Source organism: Ambystoma mexicanum, chromosome 2q (assembly GCF_040938575.1).
Source record: "Ambystoma mexicanum isolate Mex_15411 chromosome 2q, UKY_AmexF1_1, whole genome shotgun sequence".
In the NCBI taxonomy this organism is placed as follows: Eukaryota; Metazoa; Chordata; class Amphibia; order Caudata; family Ambystomatidae; genus Ambystoma; species Ambystoma mexicanum.
Window position 1 is genome coordinate 1267923066 of NC_090924.1, and position 25784 is coordinate 1267948849.

Below are 25784 nucleotides of genomic sequence, written 5' to 3' on the forward strand. Positions count from 1 at the left end.
GACCACTCTATTGAAATGCAGTAATTCAAGACAGATCCCAAAAATGGATGCAATACCGGTACTCACCACTATCAAAGCCGGTGTTTTAAAACCACCAGACTTTTGTGTAAAACTGAACAGAGGAACCCAAACCAGGCCAAGGAAAGACTTGCTGAGAGGTAGATACAATGTAAAACTATATTCTGAAATGACTTGAAGGAAGTAATTATTTAATGTATATGTAAAAATTGTAAGTTGGATTTAAACTGGGAACTAAAGTGACATTTAGCTGAATTCTGCCTGACAACTACCCCCGACAGGAGAAACCTGCTCAGCCACTCTTCCCAGGCCTAGCTGCATCCTGCTTCCCCACCAAAAGGAGTTGACACCTCTCTCATTAGATTAGGGGATGGGCACCTGCAGGAGGTTGCACAAAGCCTTGTCCTGGACTCAGGCAAATGTTATATTGGGGGGGCCGTAAAGTGGCTTCCTCTTGGGAGAAGTGGGAGGAGAAGTGCCTCTGGGAGCCACCCGAGCTGGAGGCGGGGACAGGCAGAAGCTTCCCCCATGTGCTTTGGAACCTAAACCACACCCATCTGGGCCAGAGCATAATTTTAAAAAGATAGATAACTCATAGTGCGGACTTGTCAGAATTATATAAGTAATATCATTATTCTTGTGATTTTTCTGTGCACGTTTTAAGAGGTGTCAGGACCCTGTGGTGTATGCTGGGGGGTTGCTAGCGGAAAATATGGTCTTACTCCAAATGTCTGCACGTTAAAAATCTGACACTTCATCAATTAATGTCCATACTCCTTGCGCACATGTGTGTAAATTTTGGTAAATGTCCGATATTGGTAAATCAGTCAAAAAGCGCAAAATGTTGTCATTTTTGAATGCAAGCCCCCAGGAAGATCAGAGGCGGTCAAACATGGACCATAAGGAATATATAATGTGTACATGTAATTTCAACAAATTGTGTATCTGGGAAATATGTATTTGAATCAAATATAGATTTGTGGGCAAATTGACCAGGGGAGGATCCTCTGACCCATAAACAGACCTCATCATGATGACAATCCTTTTCCTTCCCCCAATCATGGGAGAGGGGAGAATTGGGCCAATGACAAGTAGAGAGGGGCAGGCTCGGTTATGCCGCGCACACACCCACTTCCAAAACACATAAAAAGAGACTGCTGGGACAGGTAGAGACATTCAATTCCATTTGCTGCGGAGCATGCTGACCGACGACTTCACATCCAGAGATCCAACACTTAGACTTCCAAGCTAAACAGAGACTACAGAACTTTGAACCAAGAAGGCCCACTGCAAGCAAAAGTATTTGTCAGCAGGCCTTCAGAATCCAGCAAACCTAACCAAACTATTAAACAGCCGGGCGAGCTGTTTGAATTCTTTGCCAAGAACTTTTGCCGGAACCGGAGACCAGACCCAGACGCTGTGAGCAGAACCGCCCGAAGTCCAGTCCAGTTGACCAGATCCGTGACGAGGCCCATTCATTTCATAATTAGGAGTGAGTATCCGCCAGAACTGTGCAGAACCCAATCTCTTAGTTAAAATAATCTAATTCAAACTATTTTAACCTAAGTAGAACAGCCTCTTAGAAATCGTGTCATCTGTCATTTTAAAGCTGCGAGCTGTCATCTGTCATTCTAAAGCTGCAAGCTGTCACCTGTCATTTTGAGTTTTACTTTAAATCCGAAAATCTACCTTTATTAAATCGTCCGTATCTCTGGAACCGTTTGTCCTAGGAACTTTTACCGCAATTGCGATTTACGCACTTGCGAAATTTACCGCGATTTGGCTCAGTTTCTCCACTTGTCAAAATAGCAGCTCCATTCCTTCCTTTGTTAAAATCTGTTTGCAACCTGGTAATAACTCATAGAGCATTGCTAAAGTGAGCCTTAACTAATACCAACAAGCATCTCTCACTCACCCTGAATCTCTAGAGGGAATTAAAATCAGTTGGCACATTTTCCCATCCATTGCCATCACATGTAAAAGCATTTTGGGCCTGTGTTTCAAACTTCTACCTGTTTCCTCTAAGCTTGCTGGGGGGGAACTGAATTCCGTATTGTATTTGATTGTATTCCTGAAGACTGTGTGTGTTACTTCCATCTCCTTGCATTGCATATAGGGGGTGGGGGGTGAATTGCCACCAGGGGAAAAGTGAACATCTCTTGTGAAACCATATCAGTTTATTTTCTGTACTGCATTTATTCCACCTTGCATTTCCTTGAAACCATAAAGCATTTCCGCTACCTCGTCCTCTATACTACTTCTAAGTAACCAAATCAGTTTACCAGTAGAAAATGATCCATTGTTGATCACGGTCATATTCACAAGTGTGATATCCAATATTAATTTATTATAAAAGTTTGATAGATATATATTGTTATATTTCTCAAATAAACCTTTTAATTTGCAAAACAAACCTACTTCTTGGCTCAGTGGGGTCAGGGGGATTCTAAGAGGGGGGTGTTATACAAGGGTTGTCATCCAGAGTACTGAACTGGACATAAAAATACATCAATAAGGGTTTTCCTCAGCATCCCAGACTAGGCATTGACTTAGCTGTAGTGTTGAAGTGAAGCCGCTTAACAATGTATGCAGATGTCGTCAGGATCATTCTACCTATGTATGCCTTCACACCTGGAGGAGAGATCCATGAATTCGGTATGCTACTGGACCGTCCCCATGCATCTCGGTGCGCAGGTAATAGTACCAGTACCCAAGAAGACGGTATACATGTAGACATTGAATACATGTGCAACTGGCCGAATACTTTCACACTCACTTTAAGGGGATGTTGCCATCAAACAGTAAGATTAGCTGGACAATACACTGTGTCAATTTGTCACCTGGCCTAGTAGGGTCGTTGTCCCCATCTTCTGTCTGTTCCCCCCTCCTTGCCTCATCGCACCTTTAAACACTTGTGTATAGGCGCGTTATAAATGCCATATCATATTAAGTGTGTGATATGATGCATTCTCTGTGTACTGGTTACGTTTCTTACATACCAGTCTCGAGCTCACAGGGTATGAGCGTGCAATATTCATGACACGAAGACCGTCCCCTGCAAGGCAGTGGACGGGCTCCATTAGCTATTTGATCTTTGAGCAGTCGCACAATGCTGAATTGTCAAACAATCAGTGCAGAATGACACTATAAAAACATTTTTCATTTTCAAAGCACCCACATCTTTTCAAACCTAAAACAGTTCACAATCTGCCACACAGGTCTTAAGGAGTGGAGTGTGGCATCGAGACCAGCACCACCGCTAAAGGTAAGGCACGAATCACCTCGCTTGCAGCTTGTTTATTTGAGCTAAAACCCCGTCAGATGGCCACTGCATTGCCACAAATATTGCCCAAGACTGAGACCTTGAATGTCCCACCTCGCGCAGAATCCAATAGGGCCGCGAGCATCTGTATCCATTTCCTTTGCAGGGAGCCGGCAGACGAAGCAGGTCCCCATAAAGAACCCACACTAAGGGGCATCCCTGTTGGGGACGTGAAGGACTTTGATCCTGTTCTACGCACCAGCGCTCTGTAAGTCATCACTCAAGGCATTCCTCGCGCAATGCACCGTTGGATTTTCTTTATTCTAAACTCCGTTCTCCACCTAACTGTCATGATGCCTACCCCCGGGCATCCGGATCAAGCCCATCACCCCCGGGAGCAGGCATCCAGATATTTAATAAAACCCCAGCAGCCCCGGCTGGGGGCTGTCTGGCTTCAGTCCTTGCGCGTTGGGCGCCAGGCTCATAGTCTTTACCTACCTCATGCAGACCATGCTGCAAATGAATCCAAGCCAACGTGAGGCCTGGATTGGGACTATTTTACTACAGGGACTATTTTTACTCGGGTGTGGTTCTAGGGACCTCTTACCTGGAACTACTTTGGAGGCTATTTAAACCACGCCCGAACAGCAGCACATGCTTCGAGTTATTCTGCATCCAGCAGCGTAACGCTCACCATGCCTGCAAGCAGCATCCAGTCTTCAGCCACGCCCGTCTCGAATCCAGAGCTCCTAGCAATAGAAGAAAGAAGGAAAGGTTTGAAAACAGATATTATTTCAATCCTTTCCTGAATTCCGGATCCACACGTCTTCGAACTTGAAAAGGACATTCTCCAGCATGGGGTCTGGCATGGATTCACATGCTCATGAATATTCCCCGTCGTCAGGCCGGGAATCCTCGGAATAGAGAAAATCAGTATCAGTTTCGTTTCTGATCTGTCTTTCTCAGTAGTAACCAATCACTGGTCTCTGGGTCATACTGCCCCCAGCCAATGACTGCCCTCTCCCTAAGCCCCGCCCCTGGCAGCCATCCTCAGATTTTTACCGCACGTTCAAGTGTTCGGAGTCCTCGTGCTTAGCTCTCGAGCTTTTGCTGCGTTTTTCGCGCTTTTTCAGGAGATTTTCTCATTTGTTCGGTTAAATAGAGCCTCCAGCTCCACCGTTTCTACTTCCGATCAACGGGGATCCGTTTCGGAGTTTCTACACCCCTCAAGGGTGAAGATTTCGTCGAGTTACGCTTTTGGAGAATTCCAGAAGTTCCGAGGCCTACCCCGGACATGGCCAACGAGAAAGGGAGCTCGACGCCCGGGAAGCTATTCAGGACCTGCCCTGGATGCCAGCTTCAGAACGTTTTCAAGGAGGTCGAGCATTCGTTATGCCTCTACTGTCTCCATGAGGACAAGACGCACAAGGAAAAGGACTGCGCGTTTTGTGGGAACATGTCGGAGCGGACCATGAAGGATTGCCACCTCCGTCTCGCCAACTGGCTGGAAGGTAAGAGCCCGCCAGGCGAGAAGAAGAAGAAGTCCGAGTGGTCTTCTAAGTCCTGTGAGGGTGCTCCGGCGACGGGGGCCCAACAAAAGGCTAAGAACCGCGGGCACCGGGAGCGCCGAACGGTCAGGCCCCATGGCTGCCAGGCAGGGTGCACCCTCCCTGGCGCCATCGACCACGAGCCAAAGCTCTTGCTCGGGTAAGAGGAAGTCCGAGAACTCGGTGAAGCTTCTGGAGAGGCCCCGGTCGATCTCGAAGATTCCGGCAGAGGGGGAGCGAGGCTCGGACCCTCCCCCCAAGGTGAAGGCCCCAGGCGTACAGAAGGTGACGTTGGCCTTAATTCACCCTGCTAAGACCTCGATTGAGGATGTCGCCGCGGCCCTGGCTCAGCCTGTGGATGCTACGCCAGTGGAGGCGCCCTCAGGTACCAGAGTCTCCCTGCCACCACGGAGGGAGTCTTCTTTCAGGCCCATCGAGAAGACCCCCACGAAGTCCTCGTTGGAAAGGGGGGTGGAGGGGTTGGTGGCCGTCGTGGATACGGACACAACCTCTGAAGAGGAGCTCATCCAAGTCGTGGAGGAGGCCCAGCCCATCGGGAGGGATCCCGACGAGGGCGACGATGAGGGCGACGGTGACGCAGACGAGGCTCCTCAAGAGCCCTCGCTCCCGTCGTTTCCGGCGCCGCAGGACTCCTCGGCGGCCATTTTGTCAGCCATCCAGTCCTTATGCTCAGAGATAAGGACTAGGTTGCCCCTTCCCCCGACGAAGGTACCTGAGCCAGACCCGACAGAGGAACCGGAGCCAGGACCTTCGGGGAGCCCACCCCTTAAGAGGAGGACAACGCATCCTAGGCCTCCTCTCCCGCCTCTGCGGCCTTCTCTGCCTTCCCCCCGGTCCACTACCCACGGGGATGATACAGGCATGGACACGACTACGATGGGTACGGATGGCGACTGAGGCGACGACGGGACTTGTCCCCCGTCGCCCCCTGCCCGGGCGTCCCCACCCGACGAGATTGGATCCTTCCATGCAATGATCTCCAGGGCATCCAAGCTCTTCCAGCTCTGCCCCGAGGAAAAGGAGGGGTTCCTTTACCAGTGGCGCGAGGCTAAAAGGAAGACGGTCCTCGCCGTACCGCTTCTTTTTTTTTTTTTGTTTTTATTATTTTGAAAACAAATAAACAATACAAACCAAACTTGCAGTATTATTTACAACAGACTCGTGAACATCAATTAATGCACATCACTGCTCTCCAAATCCCTCCCCCCTCAAGAGCTAGTTTGCGTTTCTCATTCTGTATCTGCTGCGTGTGGCCGGGTAGCGCTTCCTTCCGAAGCTGCAGAATCCATTATTGTGCCAAACAGTCCTGTTATTAACACTCTCCATGCCATCAGGTTACCCACTTCTTCTTCCCCGCACTTGTTACATGCCTCCTGCCATACTGCCGTTTCAGCCTCCGCCCATTTTTGCAAATCCCGCCACCATACCTCAACCCGTGGCTTGTGGCACTGCTTCCAGCCCATGGCAATCCTTCTTTTTGCAAGCACATATGCCAGGTCCCTCAATTTCCCAACATGTTTAGTATTCCGTGGTCTGGGAAACCCTCGCAACAGGCAGGCCCAGGCCGTATCTATGTTGAGCGTGACCCCTTTATCTGCTAGTTTTTGTGCCACCTCCCCCTAAAAACCTTCAATCACTGGGCAAGACCAGAACATGTGTGTCATATCAGCGTCTTCTTCATCGCATTTTGGGCATGCTTGTCTTCCTGCGTTTACAAACTTAGATATTCTCTTCGGGGTCATATAGGCTCTATGCGTTATGTATAACTGTATCTGCTGCAATCTGGAATTTCTGGACACCTTCTTGTGGTATCCCATAGCACGCTCCCACATCCCAACGGTCATCTGTGCCCCCACCTCCGCTTCCCAGTCCAGCCTCAAATGAGTCAAATCCTTCCCCACCCGGGTCATCACCATCTCATACAATCTAGAGATCTCGTGTCCTCCTTCTGATATGTCATATATTTTTCCCATTATGACATCTGGCTCCTCCGCCAGTACAGTCTCTGGCCAGGTTTTATGAATAATCTGCACTAGCCTAAGATACGTGACATTTTGGCCTCTGTGCAAGCCTGCCTCTTCTCCCAGTTCTTCGAAATCCTTAATGATCCCCTCTTGCCATACATCTCCCAATGTGACCAGCCCGACCGATTCCCAATAGGTCCTGATTATCATTCTGAGTTGGTTGTCTCCCCCAGCCAAGGCGACTAGCGGCACCTGTGGGGAACACGGGTACGGGTTCTCCATCAGTCGGCATACTCTGCGCCACATCTTCCACCCAAGCAACATCATACCCGGGCGTTCTTTCATTTCAAGTCTAGGCACCCAGATAATCTCCTTTAGGTAAAACGGAGTGCAGTCCTGTCCAAACAGCCTAAATTCAGGAGTTACCTCATCAGAAAGCCATTTTGTTACATATTACAACTGACCAGCTACATAATAGGCCTCAAAATTTGGCAGCTTAATGCCCCCTCTATCATGGAAGTTCTGCAGCTTCCATAGCGCCACTCTATTGCGAGTGCCATGCCATAGGAAGTCTCTGCACATGCTATTCAGTTTGACAAAAAACTTTTTGGGTATCAAGTATGGTATATTACTGAAGAAATGTAACAGCCTGGGCAGGACCATCATTTTGAGCATCGCCCTCCGTCCCATCATCGCCAGCGGCAACTTCTCCCAAAACTTCATACAGCCACCTCGGTATTATGCAAGTGTTCCTCCTCCACAGTATGGTACACATCTATTCCGAGGTAGCGGAAGGAATCAACCGCCCATGGTACGGACAACACTGGCAACCGCTCCAGAGGGGCTCCTCTGTAGCTCCTCAATGGGAACATGCTCGATTTTTGGGGGTTCACCGCTATGCCGGACAGTTCTGCGTACCTTTCCATAACCTCTAGAATATATTGAAGATTTTCCTCCGGATATTTCAAGTATAGTAGTAAATCGTCAGCATACAAGAATATTAGATGTTTCTCTCCACTTACCTCAATACCAACCATGTCATATTGTTGTCTGAGGTACACTGCCAGGGGCTCCAGGGCTAGAATGTATAACATCGGGGACCAGGGGCACCCTTGTCTGGTGCCCCTACTGAGTTGCCATCTCTCAGATATCACCGATCCTGTGCGCACCCTGACCAGTGGTTCACTGTATAGTAATTTTGCCCACCTAACATAACCCGGCCCCATCCCGTATTCTTCCAGGGCCTCCAGCAACCATGGCCACCTCACTGAGTCAAAAGCTTTGACTGCATCTAGGGACACCACCGCCATTTCCCCCTCGCTCCTGTTTCCCTCTTCAATCACCCGGTGGAGTCGCCTATGGTTGTGGGTTATATTTCTGCTGGGGACATAACCTGTCTGGTCCGGGTGTATCAGTTTGCTAATAACTCTATGCAACTTATTGGCCAGGACTGCCGTCAATATCTTGCTATCCTGGTTCAACATTGACAAAGGCCTATAGGAGCCACAGCTATGCCCTGGCTTGTTGGGCTTAGGAAGTGGCACAATTAACGCTTCTCTAAGCGATTCCGGCAGCCGGCCCATCTCAAAAGACTCATTGAGCATCTCTAGCATAGGGGGGAGTACTTCCTCTCTATATGTTTTATAAAACTCGCCAGGGAATCCGTCCGCGCCCGGGGTCTTACAGGTGGGTAACTGCTTCACCACCTCCTCCAATTCCTCTAAGGGAATCGGTGCGTCCAGCTCCTGCCTTTCTTCAGCACTAATCTTAGATAATTCCATGTCTTTTAGAGTTCTCTAATCTCCTCTCGATTGTCCCCTCTTCTGTCCTCATATTATGTCCTATAATATTCTAAGAATGCCTTGTTGACTCCCTCTTGGGTGTCAACCACCTCCCAGTCTTCTCTAGTTATTGTCCTAATCAGGGGACTGGGGGTTTCGCTCTTATATAACCACGCCAACAAGCATCCCCTCCCGCCCTGTTGCTTTCCCGTTCCAGTTTCTCTTCCGCTTCCTCTAGCTCCGTTTGGACCCCACCCTGTAGGCCTTTTGATTTAGCAATAGCAGCACCCCGCAATACCACCTTAAAGGCTTCCCAGAGCGTGCACGCTGAGTCCACGCTGCCTGTGTTTACCTCAAAGTACTGTGTGATCGCATCCCTGATACCTTCCCTGAAGACCGGGTCCCGGAGCCCCTCCGCCCGGAGGCGCCATGTCGGTATCCGCGCCCTGGGGCGGCAGTACTGCCAACTCAGAACCAGAGGTGAGTGGTCCGACAGGACCCTCGCTCTATAGTCTCTTTGGGTGGTCTCTATCACCACATCTGGCGTGGCAAAAAAGTAATCAAGTCTCGTATGCAGTTGCTGCGGAGCTGAGTAATGCGAGTACTGTGTTTCATTAGGGTGTTTCAGCCTCCAAACATCTGCCAACCCAAAATCGTCTAGTAATGTCTGCAATACCCTGGCTGCTGGGGTGGGCCTATCAATCTTATCATCAGATCTGTCTGCCTTTGGGTTGAGGACGCAGTTGAAATCCCCTCCCCAGATAACCACTCCTCCCATACACGCGCCCAGATGAGTACACCGGGTTTTAAAATATGCCGCAGTATTTTGGTTGGTGGCATACGTATTTATAATGCACGCCTCTCTATTCTCCACCAAAGCCTTTAATATGACCAACCTCCCATCCGTGTCCACCACTTCTTGTGTAAGTTGGAGCGGAACGTGCGGTGCCACCCAGACCAGCACTCCCCTAGCGTAGGCAGAATACGGAGAGCCTACTACAGTACCTCTCCACTTCTTCCCCACCAGTTCCAGTTTTTACCGGGTCAAATGTGTTTCCTGCAACAACGCAATATCAGTCTTCTGTCTTTTCAAGTACATCATGACTTTGTTTCTCTTTAAGTAACTGTTGAGTCCCCTGACATTCCATGTTATGATCTTAAGGTCCCCCATGGCTCATGAGTGTCTTCTTGCCTTCCGTGTAGCGAATCCCCTTTGCCCACGTGATTCAGATACAGCTCTCTATCTTTACTTGTAGCTTCTTGTACCAGCTCAAACTATCCATAACTATGTACACAACAAATTCCCAACTTCCCTCCCCTCCCTCCACCCGTCCCTTCCCCAACACCACACACCCCAACTGCTGCCCAGCTCCGTTCTCGGAACTCAGGCACCCCCACATCTAGCCCTGCAAGCACCAAACAATGCACAGAGCTCAGTAGGGTGAAGTCGCCCTAATGGCCACTTAACTAAGATTATTGTGGGGTAAAGAGATCCGCTCTGTAAGGCTCCCATTACTTCAATAATAATTCCAGTGCTCATAACATCTAGTGCAATAGTCTGACCTTCTCTACTGAAGGCTGTGCAAATGACTATATTCAAGTCCCACGGGTCCGTGCCGCGCCATCTTGTGGCACCTTCCTTGTGCATTACTTATCTCTTCCGTGCTCTCTCTCCGTCCGAACTTCTGACTCCTGGGGACATCCCTGCGCATCGAGCCATCCCATGGCATCCTCCGGGGTCTCAAAAAACAAAGTTTTGTGTTTATGTATGACTTTCAATTTTGCCGGATACAGTAACCTGTATTTGTGGCCCGCCTCTGTCTCCGCTTTACCGTCCCAAAGTTCATGCGGCTACGCTGCTCAGACAGGGTATAGTCCGGGTAGGCCGTGATGTTTGCCGCTCCTCGTATAATCGTTCCTCCCTTGCGGAAGTGTTCCAATATCCACTCTCGGTCACGGTAATTAAGAATTTTGGCTATCACCGGCCTAGGCGGGTTTCCTGGCGGCGGCCTCCTTGTTAGAGCTCTATGTGCCCTTTCCACCGCAAATCCTTGAGATAGGGCTCCTCCGGGTATCTCTTGCAGTAGCATGGACTCAATAAACTCTGTGGGATCGTGGCCCTCCAATCCCTCCGGCAGGCCCACGATGAGGATGTTTCGTCGGGCGCGTCCTTCCGCCTCCTCCGCTCTGCTCTCCAAGTTGCCCACTCTCTGTATCAGGGCATGCAATTCGGCCTTATGGGAGGCACAATCCGCGGTATTCGGGCTAACTTCCTTCTCAAGGGACTCCGTGTGCTCCGCCAAGGCCCTGACGTCCTGTCGGAGTAGATTAACATCCTCCTGCACCTCTCCGACCTTAAGGTCCAGTGCCGTTTTCAGTTCAGTGGCAGCTAATTCGAGTTTAGATTCCCAGGACGCCTTTAGGTCTGCAATCGCAGCTAGGACTTCTTGGTTAGCGCCCGTTGTCGTCATGCTCCCTGCAGGCGGCTTATCCTTGCTTTTGGTATTGTCTTGACCAGGGGACGTCTTAGCGAAGTCGTCCAGGGTGGGCTGTTTCGCCTTCGGCCTCACCGTTCTATTCGACATGACCCAGAGGACCTGTGTTCTGCACAAATGACAACTGCGCGCCCAGTACGCCTCTTTCGCTCGATCACCGTGCGGCCTGCTCCTTCCTTTGTTCCGGACATTGGTCGGCCATTTTGTGTCGTCTTTTGTCTCCGGCGCTCCTTATCCTTTCCGCACAGATCTCTGCCGCCGTTCTTCCTACACCTTCCAAAAGTTCACCAAGCGTGGCCCAATCATTCACACACCGACATGTGTATTTTCAGCAGTCGTCGGCCCATCGTTGCGCACTTTTACGCCCGGATCATTTCAGGATCTCGGGAGCTCCTCCAGATCACGTCCTCCTACATGGCCCTCGTAGCCACGCCCGCCGTACCGCTTCTTGATGACATCTGGGATGAGGGGCTCGCCCTTCCTCAAGAACTCTGCCACGGCTCCTGCGAAGAGGGACCTGTACGAGAAGAAGTACCGGGTCCCCGACGCTGCCCCCTTGTGCCTTCGGGCGCAACCTACCCCGGACTCGGTCGTTTCGGCGGTGGCCAAGAAGAAAGCGGGGGGGGGGCATCGGCCTCGACTTCAACCTCCCCTCTGGACGGCGAGGGTAGGAAGCTGGATACAATGGGACGACGGGTCATCTCATCTGCAGCGACGACCATCAAGGCGGCCAACGCCCTGGCCATCATAGCCCACTACGACAGGGAGTTGTGGTTCAAGATTGCCCCTCTGTTGGACTTCCTTCCGGATGCCAAGAGGGCTGAGGCCCTGGAAATCTTGCAGGAAGGTGAGATTGCCTCAGACCATGCCATTACGGTGGCTACGGACATCGCCGACACCGGTTTCCGTCAGTTGGGCAACGGCGTTTGCCTGAGACGACGAGGATGGCTCAAGACGACGGATTTCCGCCAGGACATTCAGACCAAGGTTTTGGACATGCCCTTCGATGGGAACAACCTTTTCGGCAAGGCGGTTGATGAATCCCTTCAGGTGATGAAGACGGACACGGAGACGGCCCGTGCACTGGGTGTGCTCCAACAGCGACGGCCGTCCTTTTGGAGCTCCGGAGGCAGACAGGGTGCCTCCAAGGGAGCCAGCAGCAGCTCCTCTACGTACCGTCAAGCGGCAAGGTCTTCGTCGCAGGAGGCCTACAGGGGACGCGGCAAGTCAGGTGGATGCCGCCGTCGTGGCCAAGGAGGCAAAGCGGCCTCCAAGCAAGATTGAACCGACCGTCGGGTCGGGCCCCCGCCGAAGCACCCCGGTGGGAGGCCGGCTGGCGAAGTTCGTCGGCGTGTGGGAGTCCATCTCCACCGACCGTTGGGTGCTGGACGCCCTGGCCCTGGGGCAAGCCCTCGAGTTCCAGAAGAGGTTCCCCCGCATTCCTCCCATGGCCAGGAAGGAAAATCACGTCCCTCAACTGCTGTTGGAAGTACGGGCGATGCTCAGGAAAGGTGCCATCGAGCTCGTCCCAAAGAGGCTTCGGGGCTCCGGAGTTTACTCAAGATACTTCTTCGTGAAGAAGAAGACAGGAGGATGGCGTCCCATCCTGGACCTGCGACGACTAAACAAATACATCAAGGCACAGAAGTTCCGGATGGTCACCCTCCAGCACGTGCTGGGGCAGCTGGAGGAGGGCGATTTCCTGTTGTCGTTGGACTTGGAGGATGCTTACTTCCACATCCCTATTCTAAAGAGGCACCGAAAGTTCCTCAGAATTCCGTTCGGATTGAAATCGGCGCCCAGGGTGTTCACCAAGTGCCTAGCACCGGTGGCGGCGCGGCTGCGCCTGCAGGGGATCCACGTCTACCCCTACCTGGACGACTGGCTCATACGGGCAAGGACAAGGGAGCTCGCCATGGAACACACTGCGAAGACCGTCCAGCTGCTCACGGACCTGGGGTTCTCCATCAACTTTCCAAAATCCCACCTGGTCCCGTCGCAAGTCGCCCTGTTTCTGGGAGCACAGCTCGACACAGTGGCGCGGCGGGCCTCACCGTCGGAGGAAAGGATAAGAACCATCCTAGGAAAGGTGCAACGTCTACTGGCCACGGAGGTGGCCAGAGTGAGGTCTATCAGTTCCCTCCTCGGAATGATGTCCTCCTGCATTTATCTGGTGCCCCACTGCAGACTTCGGATGCGGCCCTTGCAAGAATTCCTCGACGCCCACTGGATCCAGACGACGGGCAGCTTCGAGGACAGGATCCCGCTCGATAAAGCATTCCGTCAGGCGATACGATGGTGGGGTGTCCACGCTCGTCTGACAGCGGGAACAGGTTTCCTAGCCCCGGCCCACCAGGCGACGGTGACGACGGATGCCTCCCTGGAAGGTTGGGGAGCGCACACCGGGGGTCTCCACGCGAGAGGCCTTTGGTGCTCGGAGGAGAAGACTCTCCACATCAACATCTTGGAGCTCCGCGCAGTGTTCTGGGCCCTCAGGTCCTTCCTTCCGTCCCTCAAGGGGAAGGTGGTGAGGATCTTCACCGACAACACCACCACAATGTTTTACATTCGGAAGCAGGGCGGAACCAGATCTCCTGCCCTGTCCAAGGAAGTCCAGGATCTGTGGCATTGGGCCGTCGCCCAAGGGATGTTTCTGGTACCCTTGCATCTGGCAGGGATAAAAAACACCATTGCCGACTCACTCAGCAGAGAGCTGCGCTCGTGCCACAAGTGGGAACTGCGCCAGGATCAAGTGGACCGACTCTTCCGACGATGGGGCAAACCCCAGATCGATCTCTTCGCGACGGCGGCGAACTCCAAGTGCCGGAGGTTCACCAGCAGGTTTCCCCATCCGAGGAGCATGGGCGATGCTTTCTCGTTCCCCTGGGACGGCCTGTTCCTTTATGCATTCCCGCCGTTGCTACTCCAGCTCGTCAACCAGCTCAAGAGGTCCCGGTGCAGGATGATCCTCGTCGCACCGGCGTGGCCGAGGCAGATCTGGTTCCCAGACCTTCTGGACTTGTCAGCGTCCACACCAGTCAAGCTGCCGACAGACGCGGATCTTCTATCCAGAGAACGAGGTGCCATTCTTCATCACGAACCAGAGTCGCTGAACTTGCAGGCCTGGCTCCTGCAGCACTAGAGTTTGGAGGATACGACATCCCGGCCGACTGCAGAGGTTCTTGCAAAGGCCAGGGCATCCTCAACTCTCAAGTGCTACGGACATAAATGGAAGAGGTTCTCTGTCTGGTGCCGTGCACAGAAGATTAACCCTCTGCGGATTACGGCCCCTTAAGTATTGCCGTACCTACTGTCTCTGGCCAAGGCTGGCCTATCTCGCGCTTCCATCAAGGTATATCTGGCAGCCATCTCACGTTACACCAGAACTACAGGACGGGCGTCCTTGTGGTCTCATCGTCTGGTGAAGGAATTTATGAAAGGACTGTTCCGATCATTCCCTCCGGTGAAGGCCCCTGCCCCGGCGTGGGAGCTCAACGTGGTGCTAACTAGGCTCATGGGGGCCCCATTTGAGCCTGTGCATTCAGTGCCGTTGAAGTTTCTGTCGTGGAAGACAGCATTCCTCGTGGCCATCACCTCTGCACGACGAGTGGGAGAGATCCAGGCCCTGTCTTGCAAGGCTCCATACTTGACTTTTCACGACACGAGGGTGGTGCTGAGGACGCACCCCTCCTTCATGCCCAAGGTGCCGTCGGACTTCCACCTCAACGAGCCCTTGGTGTTGCCAGTTTTCTTCCCGTCTCCTTCGTCGCCGGCTGAGAGGACTCTGCACTCGCTGGATGTAGCTAGAGCGCTGAAGTTCTACGTGGACCGCTCGAAGAGTTTTCGGAAGTCATCACAGCTGTTTGTGAACTTTGGACCTGTGAATCAATGGAAGGCTCTCTCGAAGACTTCCATTTCCAGATGGCTCTCCGGCTGCATCATGCACTGTCACCGGTTGGCAAACCGACCGTTGCCAGGCTGTCCGAAGGCCCATTTGACCAGAGCGATCGCTGCTACTACGGCATTCCTGTCTGGTGTGCCCCTGCTCGACATCTGCAACGGCGGCTACGTGGAGGTCGACGCATACCTTCACGAGATTCTACTGCGTCGACCGGGATTCCAGGGAGGAGTCCAGAGTCGGCCAGGCAATGCTGCGCAACCTGTTCGCCTAAGGTGAGCCTGTTGAGGAGGTAAGAGTTGCTTAATGTTGAGTTGTTGTATTGCTTGATATTGAGCCTTTTGTCACCTCCCGTGGTTGTGCATGTGTATACTGCTATGTATTATATTCTTGAGCATGTGAATCCATGCCAGACCCCATGCTGGAGAAGGAACAAGTTACCTATAACTGTTGTTCTCCAGCATGGGTCTGGCATGGATTCACATGCAAACTCTCCCGCCTACCCCTCTGCGGCTCTTCTCTTGGTCATACTGCCACTTCACGTGCTACCAAATCTGAGGATGGCTGCCAGGAGCGAGGCTTAGGGAGAGGGCATTCATTGGCTGGGGGCAGTATGACCCAGAGACCAGTGATTGGTTACTACTGAGAAAGACAGATCAGAAACGAAACTGATACTGATTTTTTCTATACCTATGATTCCCGGCCTGACGACAGGGAATATTTGTGAGCATGTGAATCCATGCCAGACCCATGCTGGAGAACAACAGTTACAGGTAAGTAACTTGTTCCTTATTCTACACGCGTCGCATCGCCAGCTGCAGCGCCATACTCACCAGTCCTCACAGCATTTTTCGATCCAGCGCAGCCTCCATCATTTTCTCCGCCGAATTCCACCATCTAGGGGACAAAAGAAACATAAGGTGAGCCAAAAAAGCCAACAAATACAACCTCTCAACCATAGACTCACCTGATTAACAACCGGAGGTATTATTCTGTAACAAACCGCAACTTCTTACGCCGCACCTGTAAGGAGAGAGAAACCAGCAATTTAAACACACAAATCTTTTGCCGGAAAGTATTGGATAATACAGACACCTACCTGAACACCATCAGCTGCCACAAGACATTCTTCCCTTGGACCCAGCTCCAACACAAGAAAGGAATGTACAAGAGTGAACATCGGACATATTGAACTCTTTGAACTTTATACTTGCAGGTTCTCGGCTGGAACCTCGGAGTCAATATTCATCCGGAACTCTTCCAACGCCTTCAAACCAGTGAAGTAACTGGTATCTACGCACCCGTGCATTCAACGCAGGATGGAGAGCTCATCATGTACAAACATAAGGAGAATACTTCTACGGGTCAAGCAGACAAGGTTAGGCGGTCCAGTCCAGTCTGTCATCTCTGCACTACGCTTCATGTTGGAGGAGGTTGCAGCTGTCCGGGTCCGATCGACGCCCCTGTGGGAGCCATGTGAGCGTAACACTAACCTGACTATATAGCTTTAATCATCCAATGTTTCATTGCTGTATCCTAAGTGATTGCCTTTTAGCCTCGCGCTTCACCAGGATGTCCACTGCAACTTAACAAATTGCCCTTTAGGCTTGCACGATACACTCTGCTCTCGGCCTAGTGTACAGCGCAACGGAACAAACTTATTTGATATATAGATTCAATTATTTGAATGATGTTCCACTCATATCACACCCCTTACTTAAAAATACCCCGGGTCACGCTGGACCAGGAATCGGGCTGTAAAAGGTATTTATTTATTTTAGATCAAAATCACAGTATATATTTTAATAAGTAAACAACAATCACCAATGGGGTGACAGAACACTGAATAATATCTTTAATACACTAGGACTAAGAAAGGAGCAAAACAAATGCAGCACAGAAAAATAATACTTTTGAGTGTTGGTTTCAGATCATATAGCACGATGGTTAGAAATTCCCCCTGTAACACACCTCCACCCACCAATAAGCAAATTTAAATAAATGTGAGATAGTAGGTGTTGAGAAATAGTTCAGATCAAACAGTGTCTCACTTCCCCCTTTCCACCCTTACACAGAAAGAGAAAAACAAAGTGGGCTTTTCAACTGTCAGTATGACTTTTAAAGTGGCTGAGCAAGAACTCTAAATGTATGGAAAAATGCTTAATTTATTATAAATTCCTACGGGAGCCGCTTTGAACAGTTGCACAAAATCACCGGCAATGATTTAGTCCGAAGAAAACGTTTGAAATCTTAAAGTCCAGGTCGGAAACAAATGGAAGATATTTCACACGTGTAAAAATTTCTCAAAATGGGAATTCAAAGCAAACTTTTCCGTTCGCGATATTCGCGATAACGGAGAATTGCACTGTTTTGAAATGCAGTTTTGGTTTCTATGGATAGCTATGGATGTTAGGTACAAGTAGGAGTGTCTATCACAAAAACTGAGGGTTAAAGAGGTTTTGGTAAAGGTCTTTTTTGCGAGATAGGTGCGAGAATGGAAAGGGGCTTCAGTTTTAAAATCAGAAAAATATTGACTATGGACTAGAGCAGCCAAGCTAAGCCACCAGGATGGCACAACGTAAGAGTCAGGAGTGATTCGCGGATCAATCCTGGTTCTCGATGGTCCACCCTGGAGCGCTAGGCTGGTCACTCGAATGAAATTAATAGATCAAAGTTGATAAAATGACTAAGAAAAGTATGCTTTTACAGATAGGCAGAATAAGATTTCACTATGGATTTATACAATGTTACTGATTATGGAAGTAAGGATAAGTCGGAGGTTAGGAGGGGACAAGATAATGCACGATAGTCAACAGTTTCTAGCTTCCTGTTAATACTCCCAAAACAAATGGATTTAAGATTTTGGACCGTCAAGATTCTGGACCATTGAATCGGATCTATCAGGGACGGACAGCTGGGCACATCGGACTGGACATTGTCAGCAAGGCTCTCTGGTCACAGCACGGCACAGGACTGCACTTTGAATGCACAATTGCATTAGCAGCCTGCAAAGGAATGTGGACCTAAAAACAATATCTTTTGGTTTTAAAAAGTATTCACAGTGAAGGAGAATTCAATATAAGGTATACTCCTTGAGCCATTATTTTACACAGCATGCAGTGTTATATTCCCCTCCCATTTGTTATCACCCAGCAATCGTACCTTTTAAGGGATAGCAGTCCTTACCTAGGTGCCACATTATCAACTTCTAATCAGTTTATTGAAATGAGGTTGATACAAAGCTGAAACTGAGGGTGTGGGTGAAGCATACATTCTTATCTAATTGGCAGAATTTTAATTGTTTACCTGTTCATGTATCTATTGCTGCCGAGACTACCTTTAGGTGGGCACCTAGGGCAAGCACCTGCCCACCTTGTATCACAAATATGCTCCACTTTTTCAACCTTCCCTCCTGCTTCCATTTTCTACCATACAGCAGTCTTTTTGCCCTCCTTTTATCCTTACAAGCAATTTCCTCTCTACCATCCCACTCTTTCCTGCTCTTTTTGAACACTAGGTCTTCCCCTATTATTTCCTCATTCCCTTATTCCTCCTCTCGCCTTTCCTTTCTCCATTTCTGCCAAAGGTTCTTTGTTATAAAGATTCCACTCTTCCTCATTTTGCTGCTTGTCGCATACTGACCGGCCTCCCTTCACTCAATTCTTCCTTCCCTAGTTTACCCATGTCACACCAGTTGCCTTTACATTGCTGCCCCTCCAGTGCCCATTACTCACTCACTTTCCTGCCTTCTCCCCCTTCCCCTGACCTCCTTCACTCTTCATTTCTCCCTGACTCTTTAGACCTCCATTATTCCCCCTTCTCCGTATACTCCTAACCCCCCCTTCTCTCTATTTCCCACCATGTAATCCTGCATTTCCCCTGACTCTTGTGCCTTAACTATTTCCCCACTGTCCTGCCCTCGTTCATTCTCTGTACCCATTCACCGGTGTATCCTCACCTGGCTCCATTCAATCACTTTATTGACTACCCTCCCTCACTCTCAATTTCTACCTCATGGTTCTGCCCTCCTTCATTCTCCACTCTCCTGTCCCATCACTGTTCATGTTACATACCCTTCTATATTTGTATCCCTCACTATCCTGCCCTTATTCTCTCTCCATTTACTGCCCTGCAGCAGGGCCCTGTGGATCCGGAGGAAATTTGGAGGTAATGTTTTGGAGTTAAGGATTCTTTCAAGTGCCACAAACATTGCCCACAAAAAAGGTAACCCCTGGTATGTTTTGAGATTAAAAGGTGAGCTCCTTTAAGTTTGTGATGTTCAATGGCATTTCAAGTGTGTGGGGTAAGAACACCCATGATATCCCCTCCTGTAATGTCCCCTCCCATTACCTTGAACCCTACCATTTCCAACATTAGCTTCAGGCTTGATCTTTCAATATTACCACCATTGACAGCAAAGCCTGGCAAGGGGGCCCAGCTGTCTCTAGCTAGAGTTGGACTCCCCTCCCCAACACTGAAAACTGTAAAAAAAAAAATAAAAAAAAACACAACTTAAAAAAAGTAGCATTTGTCCTTAAATTTCATCATTGTGCAACCCTGCCCACTCTAGGCTCCGCTTCCATGACCTGCCAACCTGGGGCCCTCTGTCATTATTTCCCACTGGGCCCTTTGCCTTAAATCTGCCTCTGGGGAAAGGGACTATTTGTAAGTTTGTATTTTGTTCTATTTTGTTCCTTTATTATTTCTCCTATCCTACTTCTTGTGAAAACCAGTAAAAATAGAATTATTTAAAAGAAAAGTCGATTTAACTATGATCCACATGCATATAAGGAAGGCTTTTTGAGTTACTGTTGAAGTCATGGGCACCTTTACTGTAAAGTGGCTATGCCAGGTGTGCTCAGGAGGAGCTTGGGACATCGCGCAGTGCTTGTCCAATGCGTGCGCTGTTGACCATTGACTGCAATGCAGATATTGTGAAAAGACTATTATGGTGCGACCAATGCTCTTAGCTAAAGGTTTCAAATAGTTTGCGGGCGGGGGTTTGTGGGTATCGGGAGAAATACTAACCCTTACATAGAGCCATGACCCCATAAGTATGGTGGAGAATCCGACTGAATGGAACCCAAACCAGCCTGATCATATTAGTGGTGACATTTTTTAATTAATTGTCTGGACCCTAAAATTGAGAAATGGTGACATGAGGCGGCCTCCAGGTCATCATGGAGTTTTCAGCTTGGAACTCTATGGATATTTTAACTCTGTTAAACAGGATAGAGAAGTTGTAAAAAAAGATTGTTTATACTAACTGTGGAGTAAAAAGAAAAAATAACCCTTATTTGGATTTCATGATATGTTTTATTGTTTTCTAGAATGTCTCACGATTCCAAAATTCATCCTAATTGCATTTTTCCTGATGCCGCCTTGAGACTTTGTTGGTGTGTCTATTAGAAGCCCCAGTGTATTTGGAACTGTTGGTCCTTTTTGTGATCACAGCCATACAAATATCCCGAGACTGTTTCCTCTAGTGCCCAGTTCAATTATTTATTTATAGTGTTTGTATTTTAATGTGGCACTACATACAAACTGGCAAGCTTGTATTATTCCATTCAGTGGGAATCATTCAAGTGATAGATTCCACAAATAAATTTGACGTAACCTACAAGTCAACATGATGCAGTTCTCAAACTACAAAGTGTTTAATTTTACAGGGTATACTGACATATTTTTATTTCATTCTATTTCCAGACGGCTGCTGGGAATCATTACCAAAAAGGACGTATTAAAACACATTGCACAGATGGCCAACCAGGACCCCGACTCCATCCTCTTTAATTGAACTGAATCTTGCACTTGGTTCTTTTTGTAAAAAGGCCATCAACAAACTTTCTAGAAAAACTTTGGATTTCCAGCATATATTTTTAATAACAAACTATCACTGCGGTTATAGGAATGTTCTGAGTGGAGATGAAGTTAATCATGTCTTCGGCGATATTCAATTTTCTTCCATTAATGTCTACAAGGTAACCAATTGCACTACACCATCTCTGGAAGTAAATCTTCTCTATGGAAGAAAAGATGTTATTATTGTTTTGTGAAGTTTCAAAGGAACGATTACATGAAGGAGTTAAACAAAAAAAGGCTGTATTTTGTGTTTTATTTTTTTTATTTCGGTTTAGGGAGCAATGTCCGACTGCTGTGATTGAGCCCTACTATTATTTCGTTAACAAGAGGGTCTACTAGCAAGTATAGGCAGTAACAAGATGCTGCAATTCTGAGTGTTAAGATCACAAGAGAATGTATAATAATGTAAACAAAATGGTAACTTTAACATTATGAAATGCAGAAATTAAAATGTGATTGATGGCGTTAAAGTTGAAGAATGTGGAAAATTGATGTACAATTACCAAAACAAATCTATCCAAAAACCGAACCCGGAAAAGCATGTTTAGGTTAAGGAGTTATAAAGTCATTTACAACTATTTTAAACATGTCAAAATATATGGTGGGTATTCTGTCATCCAACCTTAAAGGGGAATTGTAGAAGTTAGAGACATGTTTAACACTACCGTACAATTCCTTAGTATGCATTAATTGGGAAGAGCGTTTTCTTTTTAGCCAGTATAGGTAAGTGAAATGCTGTCATTTAAAATGAAACATTGGTGGTCATATACATGGGTTGCCTGTCTTGCTGCACACATTTATAAGGTGTGTTTGAGTACAGAGGATGGAGGTGTAGCAACATGGTGCAGGCGTTAAGGTAAGTTAAAATCTTGGGAACTTGAAGGTGAATGGGAAGAGGGTTGGGATGGAATGGGAAATAGGGGAAACGGGATGAAGCAGAGAAGTTGCCCTGTTTAGGGGCAAACAAGTGTTCAATTCCTATATAAAATCTGGGGGCGGGGCTCATTAACGAGCTGAATGGGGAGTGATGTCTCCAGAAATTGGCATATCAATTAAATTTCCTTTAATTGCCTTTGTGTAAATGAACAAAATTCACTGGGTGAATAGGCAGTTGCCCTTCAGATAATCGACACACAAAGTATAAGCCAAGAGACTATATTTGTGTAGGAAAATAAAGATTTTCCATAAAAACTTACTAGAAAGGCTTAATTCTATTAAAGACGCGGAAGCGAGCATTATGCGCCTCTTCCTTTATTACGCCAAATAAAGAAAAGCTCAGCAGCAAGATATTTGTGCACCTCACATGTTAACATACTTATAATGGAGGTGCATTAAACAAATAAGAAACATATAGTAAAACATTAAAGTATGTCTCAAGTCCATAACAGTCTATTAATGGTTAACACTCCATTTCCCATGATGCTCCCAAAGGTCATGCAATGTCTATGGCCACATGTCCCTTGTCCTCCAATGAATAACCATGTATCCCCATAAACAGTCTTGAGCAAGAAATAACTTCCTCTTTCGAGACTGCAAACTTGGCTGTCCGTTCAAACAAGTAGAAACTGAACTGCGGTAAACCAGGAGATAAAGTGTCGAACAGCTGGTCAACCGGACTTGTCTGTAGACACTGTCAAGAAAAATACAGAACTATAATTACTTAATGAATATGTTAACCCTAGTTCCCTTGCGGGGTGGGAAGGAAAAGATCTTCGTATTAGAATATGACTATGCATGCAGTTTACATTAAACAATAGTTTGTTGCAATGTTAAATAAAATATTCTGGAACTATGCGCAACCCTTTTCCTTCGCTGGGCGGGATAATGCTCGCCTCAGTGTCTTTAATAGAATTAAGACTTTCTAGTAAGTTATTATGGAAAATCTTTATTCTATGTCAAGACCGGAGGCTCACATTATGCTAGTTCAGAGCTTACTTACCACAATCGAGGCGGGCTGCTCTACCGGCTTCAGGTAGAATTCCTTGAATATTGACTCCCCAGCCCAATCTGCCATTCTCATGATGTCCTCTAAACGAACACCCACCTGAAAGGCTTTGGATGCCAGGGCCCCTCTAACAGAGTGGGCGCCGAAATGAAGAGTATCTATCCCTGCTTGCGCTCGGGCCCAGCGTACCCAGCGTGCTAAAGTAGGGGATGATGCTGCCTTGTGGGGTTTGCGAATGGCTATAAGAAGCTGACCATTAGGCGAGGTTCTGAGTGGAGCTGTCACTCTTTCAAAGGTTTTCAAACATTGTACCAAACAAAGCTTGGGTTGTTCTCTGAAAGCTGGGTAGGAAATCATCCTTGAATCACACTTAGTTCTTCTCTGTATGTGAAAAACAATACCGTCTGGGGGAAAAAGACCTGCCTGCTAGGTCTAGAGCTCTAACGTCCGAAACTCTCCTGCAAGAAACTAGACAAAGTAAGGTAGTAATCTTGCCGGAGAGCTCTACGCGACAGCTTCTCGTTAGATGGCCAAGACAAAAAAAAGGTTGAGCACTTTGTTGACGTCCCACAGTTTGTCTTAACGGGCTGGAGGCGGGACTGTAAACCGGACGCCTTTGAGCAATCTGCAAACAAGGTGATGCTCTCCAGCTGGGGCCACCTGGATGAGGTTGCGACCTGCAGAAATCGCAGAGCGGTATGCGTTCACTGTCCTGTACGCCAGCCCTCTTTCAACTAAAGGTGCCAAAACTGGGTGAAAACCTCTGTCCTGACACCAGGTCCTCCAGGCACTCCAGGAATTGGAATACCTCTTGAGAGTTGTGGGGGCCCAGCTCTCCTCGATGAGATGGACTGCTTTGACGGACATGCCCGGAGTTCTCCATCTTGCCCTGAAATCCTCCAAGCTGCCAAAGTCAGCGACCCGGAGAGGAGCAGGGGGTGAGATTGGTTCCATTGATTCATTAGAAGATCTGGAGAGTGGGGTAGAAGGATTGGAGAATCCATGGAAAGTTCCAGAAGAACTGGATACCAAGTCTGAGGTCCAGACTGGGACTATAAGGACTAGCTCTGCTTGGTCCTGACGAGCCTTCGACAGGGTCCTCGCTATCATGGGAAAGGGGGTAAAGGTGTAGTGTATCCCCTGCGTCCAGAGTTGTAAGAACACATCTGTTGCGGAGGCAGCTGGGTCGGGTCTCCAGCTGTAGAACCCTGGGAGCTGCATGTTGAGACGGGAGGCAAAGAGATCTTTGGACATTGGACCCCAGATCTGTTGCAGACGGAGAAGAACTTCTCTGTTGAGTGTCTAGTCGCTGGAATCGGCGTAATGGCAAGAATGCCAGTCCGCTACAACATTCCGGCGACCCGGAAGATATTCCGCCGTGACGGAAATTCGGTGATCCAGGCAAAAATGCCAAAAGTCTTTGGCTAACTCCGCTAGTGGGCGTGACTTGGTGCCACCCAGATAATTGATGTATCACACTGCAGAGATGTTGTCCATCTTCAGTAAGATACAGCAGCTCACTTTGTTCCTGGCAAAGGAGTGAACTGCGAATGAGCCCGGAAGAAGCTCTAGGCAGTTTATATGCATTTCCAATTCCTGTGGAGACCAAGTCCCTCCCGTGGCTACTGAGCCACATCTCGCTCCCCAAACAGAATGTCTGGCATCTGATTCGATGATGATATCCTGGGTGGAACCGAAGATGGATCTGCCGTTCCAGGCCTCCATGTGTGTGACCCACCAATTGAGTTCTGTTCTCGCCTGAGGAGACAGAGTGAGCCGTTGAGAATAAGAGATACTGCGTCTCAGGTGTTGGCCCTTCAGTCTTTGCAATTCTCGCTAATGTAGTGGACTAGGAAATATCGCTTGGATCGAAGAGGATAGAAGTCCTATCACTCTTGCCAGTTCCCGTAGAGAGATCAGATCCCTCTAACAGTCCGCGAATCTCCCGCTTGGTGGAATGTATTTTGGCAGCTGGGAGACGTAGTAGTGCATTCTGAGTGTCCACTACAAATCCCAGAAACTCTAGGTTCTTGGAAGGACAAAGAACTGACTTCTCCCAATTGATGAGAAAACCGAGACTGTGCAGCAGGTCTATAGCCAGTCTGGCTTGCTCGTGTAATAGCTCCTGAGACTGAGCCATAAGAATAATGTTGTCCAGGTATACTATTAGTTGAACGCCCTGTTCTCTGAGCCAGGCCACCACTGGCCTTAACAGCTTGGTAAAAGCCCAAGGTGCTGCAGAGAGCCCGAAGGGAAGGCTCGTAAACTCCCAATCTTGAAAATTCCACGAGAACCTTAGGTAACTCGCGCGTGCTTGGTGAATGGGCACTGCAAGGTAGGCGTCCTTTAGATCTAGACGTATGAGCCAATCTTTTGGCCTCAGGATATCCCTGAGCATGTGGATGCCTTCCATCTTGAAATGACGGTAGATTATGAACTGGTTGAGCGCCCTTAGATTTATTACAGGCCTCATCTTCTCTTTCCTGCGCACCAGAAAAATCGGGCTGAAAAACCCGCCCGGACTTGAGCAGGGGCGAATTGCGTTCTTTTGATATATGCTGAGAATCTCTCTGTTCAGTGTGCTCCGACCTAAGTCGGACATAACTATGGGGGCGGGGCGACTGACCTGAAAGGGCTGAGCGAAAAATTCTATTTGGAGGCAGCGAGCTGCATCTCTGACCCAGGCGTCCCCTGATAAGCCATCCCAAGCATATGTAAATAGCATTTGCCTCTCCCAAATGGGTATATGTAGCGCTGGCGCAATCGGACTGACCTGTTGGCTGATGTTGGGTTGCATCCTCCAGGAGTGACCTCTGCCTCGTCCTCTAGACGGGAAGAAGGTGTCTGTGCATTCTTGCCACGCATTATGTTGTTCCCTCTGGTATTGAGGTCTTCTGTCAAAGGCATAGCTGCCGGAAGAGCGACCTCGATCGGCCCTAGAAAAAATCTTTGATGCAAAGACCCTCTTGATGGAGGCTTCGGCCTTGTCTA

The 25784-nt window shown here is 48.7% G+C and overlaps 1 protein-coding gene across 4 annotated transcripts in view; it reads left to right on the top strand.

Annotated features, from left to right (window-relative positions):
• CLCN5 (chloride voltage-gated channel 5) overlaps positions 1-21318 on the top strand; it is a 1154200-nt gene extending 1132882 nt beyond the window's left edge. For 2 of the 4 annotated variants that reach the window (XM_069648663.1, XM_069648665.1), the window contains one exon: positions 20693-21072. In XM_069648663.1, the coding sequence (XP_069504764.1) occupies positions 20693-20783 (91 nt within the window). In that variant the 3' untranslated portion in view covers positions 20784-21072. Of the gene's footprint in view, positions 1-20692 lie in introns of all 4 variants that reach the window. The other 2 variants (XM_069648662.1, XM_069648664.1) reach the window with 2 other exon arrangements.
• Positions 21319-25784: the final 4466 nt, after the last annotated feature.